The sequence below is a fragment of the Chlamydomonas reinhardtii genome (assembly GCF_000002595.2).
Source record: "Chlamydomonas reinhardtii strain CC-503 cw92 mt+ unplaced genomic scaffold scaffold_28, whole genome shotgun sequence".
In the NCBI taxonomy this organism is placed as follows: domain Eukaryota; kingdom Viridiplantae; phylum Chlorophyta; class Chlorophyceae; order Chlamydomonadales; family Chlamydomonadaceae; genus Chlamydomonas; species Chlamydomonas reinhardtii.
Genome location: NW_025061541.1, coordinates 50,023 through 55,278, shown reverse-complemented (window position 1 = coordinate 55,278; position 5,256 = coordinate 50,023). Strand labels below are relative to the sequence as shown.

Sequence of the window (5,256 nt, the reverse complement as noted above, 5' to 3'; positions counted from 1 at the left end):
AATGGTTCCAAATGTTTGGGGGGGTCGTCTAAATGGTTAAGACACTCAAGCCCATTTCGTTAAGGCTTCGAGAGATCCTGGGTTCAAATCCCGGTCACCCCACCAGGAAGGGCCCTGGTTTACCAAAACCCATCCACACCTTGGTGGTGTGTAGACCCCCCCTGTGGTGCAGGGAGTCTCTGGGGTACAAGGCTGGAGCTCTGGGCCTGCAACTGGAGAGCTTTCAAGTTCAAGATCCAAGATTCAAGTGGAGCTCGGGGCCTGTCAACTGGAGAGCTCTAGATGATCTGTGTGGTCATGGCAGTGGCTGTAGATGTCACCAAGCTGTTGAGAACTCCAGTAGGTGTGTGGTGTCACCTGGCTGTTGAGGTTTCCAGTAGGTGTGTGGTGGAACAAAAACTTCTCTTCTCTTCTCTGATCTCTGGCCCTATCGAGGTTCTGTGATATGATCCAGGCTGCCTTGGCAGTAGGGTGGTAGTGCGTCTACCACCGCAACCTTGTAAGGATGACTTTAAAAAAAAAAAAAGCTCAAGGCGGCTAAGCTGGAGCACTTTGTTGCCATCTGGACGGCGGGTGGCGCGCTTTGTGAAGTGGAGGAGGTTCAGGGTGGGTCACCGAAGTTGAACTTGCGGCTGACGCTTGCATCACCTGTGCAGGCCCCCTAGGTTTCCTTTTGGGCGGCGTTTCTTTCCAGGCGCTGGCGTGGCGTATTATCGTCATCAGCTTATCTGGCGCCCATGTGTTTTAGCTCTGGCTGGCGTCGCAGCGCCTGGGCGGCTGTGGGCCTTCCTGCACAGCGCGTCTTGCAGCGGGCTGGAGCCCGCTTAGTCAGCGCCACATCTGGCCCGTTTAGTTTTCAGCTTGTGTCTCCTCTGCCGGTTCTCCTGGGGTGTTGCTTAAGCAACCGACTTGTGGGGGTGGGGTGGGTTTGGGCGGGGCGAGTGATGGTAGCACTGGTGATTTCCTTTCTGGCGCGCGGTGGTGGTGGTTCTTGCGGTTAGGCTGTGGTGTAGGTTGGTGCTTGGGTTAGGTCTGGCGGTGTTTTTGTGCAACCTCTCCCGGGGGGCGGGGGGGCCAGCCTCCTGCTCTGTCTGCCGGGTCGGGGTGGGGTGGGGTGGGATGGGTGGGGGTGGTTGTTGGCGGTTTTCGAGGTGTTTGCTTTCTGTTTTTCTTCTCTTTTCTTCTCTTCTTGCCCTGTCAGGGTTCTGGTCTCGGGGACCAGGCTGTCTTCAGGCAGCAGGGGGGCAGCGCGTCTGCCCCTGTTCAACCTTGTAAGGATGATTCCTCAAAAAAGGCGGCCACCAAGCGTGTCGTGGCCCAACTGCGCCCACTCATACCCCTGCACATCTGCGCAGCGGTTCTGGTGCGTCACGAGGTCAGAGCCGATGGCAACACACGTGTCACGATTCAGGCAAACGGCCCCGTACTCCGCCTCACTGCCCGCACCCCCACCTGCGTGCCCAGGCGTGTTGGCCGAAACCCCAGCCGGCGCGCCCAGGCCCCTGCCCCTGCCCTTACCACCACCCGCCGGTTGTGACGTCTGCAGTGGCGGCCGCGCCTGGGGCGACGGCTGGGGCACTGCCTGTCCCGCTCCTCCACCCTGGCGCCCCGACCCGCTGCCCCCACCAGCCTGCTGTCCCCCGGCCGGCCGCCCAGTGGGCACGCGCGGCGGCGAGCTAGCACCGTCCTGCGGGGGAGGCAGCCCGCCGCCCAAGCGCCCTGCCCTCTGCTGCGGGAGCTGAGCGGGGCCACCGCGCCCTTTGGAGCTGGGCGGTTGCTGCGGCGGCGGCGGCGGTGCGTGCGCGGCTGGTTGCGCCCGTCGCCCACGCCCGGGCGCCGCCGTGGCAGCGCCATCGCCCGCCCCGTCCTGTCCCCCCAGCGTGGCCAGGACCTCAAACCGGGAGCCGGTCCGGGGCCTGGGCGGCTGCACCTGGCACTGCTGCTCCTGCTGCTGCTGTTGCTGTACCCGCCGTTGCTGCTGGAGATGGAGGTCCGCCTTGTGGGCCAAGTACCGCTGCATCGCAGCTGTCAGCTGCTGATCCTGCCTGGCGGCTGCCCGCTGATCAAAGGGCAGCTGCGGCGCGAGAGCCCCACTGGGCTGCTGCTGCCCGCCAGCCGGCCCAGCATCGGCAGTGCGACGCCTGGCCGCCGGCGGCCCCCCCACGCCTGCTGACAGCTGCCCCCCGCTAAGCCCTCCCGCTGCCACCCGCTGCTGTGAAGAGGGCTGCTGCTGCCGCTCAGCCCTCAGGGAAGCCGCAGCAGCCCGGGTGCTTCCCCCCGCCACCAGAGCTAGCAGCGAGGGCGAGGCCACAGCGGGTGGTCCGCTGGCGCCACCCGCGGCAGCCGCTGCGTCACCCAAACCCGCCGCCTCCTGCATCTGAACGTCCCCCACGTGGTCAACTATGTCAACACGTTGCCCACGCCGTGACGCCGCCCTGCCAGCGCCACCGCCCGCCCCGTCCTGTCCCCCCAGCGTGGCCAGGACCATAACCTGGGAGCCGGTCCGGGGCCTGGGTGACTGCCCCTGGCGCTGCAGCTCCTGCTGCTGCTGCTGCTGCTGCTGCTGTAACCGCTGTTGCCGCTGAAGATTGAGCTCCGCCAGCTCGGCCAAGTACCGCCGCATCACAGCGGTCTGCTCCTGATCCTGCCCGGCGGCTGCCCGCTGATCCAAGGGTGGCTGTGGCGCGGGAGCGCCACTGTGCTGCTGCTGCACGCCAGCCGGCCCAGCAAGGGCAGGGCGAGGCCCGGCCGCCAGCGGCCCCCCCACACATGCCGCCGGCTGGACCCCGCTAAGCCCTCCCGCTGTCACCCGCTGCTGTGAAGAGGGCTGCTGCTGCAGCGCGGCCCGCAGGGCAGCTGCAGCAGCACGGTTGCTTCCCCCCGCCACCAGAACTGGCAGCTGGGGCAGGGCCCCGCTGTGTGGCCCGCTGGCGCCACCAGCTGCAGCCGCCGCGTCACCCAAACCCGCCGCCTCCTGCATCTGCACGTCCCCCACGTGGTCAACAATGTCCGCTGCTGTCGCCATGGCAGCCGCGGGCCGCGCCACACCCAAGGTGTTGCCACCCAGGTCGGCGACCCCGGCTGCAGCCGGAGCAGGGCTGCCTGCCACAGCTGTCGTGGCCGTCCCAGCCGCCTGGGGGGCGCCACGGACCTCCACCTGCATGGGCTCCTCACCGGGCATCTCAAACTTGGCACAGTGCAGGTGAGAGAGCTGCGGGTCCCAGGTGGGGCCCCGCACACAGGCAAAGATGTGGTTGGTGATGCCCTGGCCTGCGGGGGCCTGGGGCTCCCCCTTGGGGCCCACCGATTTGGCGCACTGCTCTGAGACCACATAAGCACATGTCAGGTTAGAGGGGTCCGAGGTGGTGGGATAGCCACCCGCCTGCAGCACCAAATCGGTGCGACCACGGAAAGCCCCCCACACAGGGCCCCCTACCATCTTGACCGTGACGGTGTAGGTGCCCGGAATGATGGGCCGGGTGTCCACTGGCACGTGAACCGTGAGGACAGCCTGACCGCGCTGGAGTGGTACCGCCAGCGGCGACTTGCGCATGAGCTCCGCTGTGAAGGCTGCTTTGCTGGCGCTGGTCGCGCGCCGGCTGAAGGCCAGCCCCGCAAACGTGCGGGAGGGGTGGCCTGTGCTGTGCAGAGAGTGGCCCTGCAAGAGCTGCGGCTGGTTGCCCTGCCGGCACATGGTGTCCAGCACTGACAGGGCAGCACTGGTCACTTCCCGGACGCCGGCTGAGGACAGCTGCTCGCCCTCTGGGAGCCCCGTGGTGGCACCCACCATAAGGACTGGGTAGGTAGGCAGGCTGGGGCCCTGAGGCTGCGTCGTCAGGTCCTGCACTCCGTGCGCCAGGCTATGCGTGGACAGGGCAAGGTGGAGCTGCAGCCCGGGGCTGAAGAACGGGCTGGCAGCGTTGCCCCCACCTGCAGGGGTGCTGTCCGCTGCCAAGCCTGGCAGTGGGCGGCGATGTAAGGATGATTCCTCAAAAAAAAAAAGGCCCCCCACACGGCACGGCATGTGCTGCTGCGGCCGCGCCGTGTGTGGGTGTGCTGTATGGCTGGCGTTGGCCCCTGGTGTCTTGGCTGCGCTGAGACACCAGGCGGAACCGACCAGGATCACCCAGCAACTGCATAGCTGCCCAGGATCAGCACTCACAGGGCATCACAGCAGGGCGGGCGCCAGGCATCCAGGCACCAGGCAACAAGGGCACGAAGACGAGCCACACCCCAAAAAAACAGCCAAGTGCTGCAGGGCTTTTTTTTTTTAGGAATCATCCTTACAAGGTTGAACAGGGGCAGACGCGCTGCCCCCCTGCTGCCTGAAGACAGCCTGGTCCCCGAGACCAGAACCCTGACAGGGCAAGAAGAGAAGAAAAGAGAAGAAAAACAGAAAGCAAACACCTCGAAAACCGCCAACAACCACCCCCACCCATCCCACCCCACCCCACCCCGACCCGGCAGACAGAGCAGGAGGCTGGCCCCCCCGCCCCCCGGGAGAGGTTGCACAAAAACACCGCCAGACCTAACCCAAGCACCAACCTACACCACAGCCTAACCGCAAGAACCACCACCACCGCGCGCCAGAAAGGAAATCACCAGTGCTACCATCACTCGCCCCGCCCAAACCCACCCCACCCCCACAAGTCGGTTGCTTAAGCAACACCCCAGGAGAACCGGCAGAGGAGACACAAGCTGAAAACTAAACGGGCCAGATGTGGCGCTGACTAAGCGGGCTCCAGCCCGCTGCAAGACGCGCTGTGCAGGAAGGCCCACAGCCGCCCAGGCGCTGCGACGCCAGCCAGAGCTAAAACACATGGGCGCCAGATAAGCTGATGACGATAATACGCCACGCCAGCGCCTGGAAAGAAACGCCGCCCAAAAGGAAACCTAGGGGGCCTGCACAGGTGATGCAAGCGTCAGCCGCAAGTTCAACTTCGGTGACCCACCCTGAACCTCCTCCACTTCACAAAGCGCGCCACCCGCCGTCCAGATGGCAACAAAGTGCTCCAGCTTAGCCGCCTTGAGCTTTTTTTTTTTTTAAAGTCATCCTTACAAGGTTGCGGTGGTAGACGCACTACCACCCTACTGCCAAGGCAGCCTGGATCATATCACAGAACCTCGATAGGGCCAGAGATCAGAGAAGAGAAGAGAAGTTTTTGTTCCACCACACACCTACTGGAAACCTCAACAGCCAGGTGACACCACACACCTACTGGAGTTCTCAACAGCTTGGTGACATCTACAGCCACT

General features: G+C 64.6%; 1 protein-coding gene across 1 annotated transcript in view; it reads right to left on the bottom strand.

Annotated features, from left to right (window-relative positions):
* Positions 1 to 1,261: 1,261 nt before the first annotated feature.
* The window catches only part of CHLRE_28g757747v5 (uncharacterized protein), a 21,042-nt gene continuing 17,047 nt past the window's right edge, over positions 1,262 to 5,256 (bottom strand). Inside the window, exons 13-14 of the mRNA XM_043072995.1 lie at positions 4,953 to 5,025; positions 1,262 to 3,957 (exon numbers count right to left, since the gene is read on the bottom strand). Of these exons, the coding sequence (XP_042914083.1) occupies positions 1,286 to 3,957; positions 4,953 to 5,025 (2,745 nt within the window). The 3' untranslated portion in view covers positions 1,262 to 1,285. The remainder of the gene's footprint in view (positions 3,958 to 4,952; positions 5,026 to 5,256) is intronic.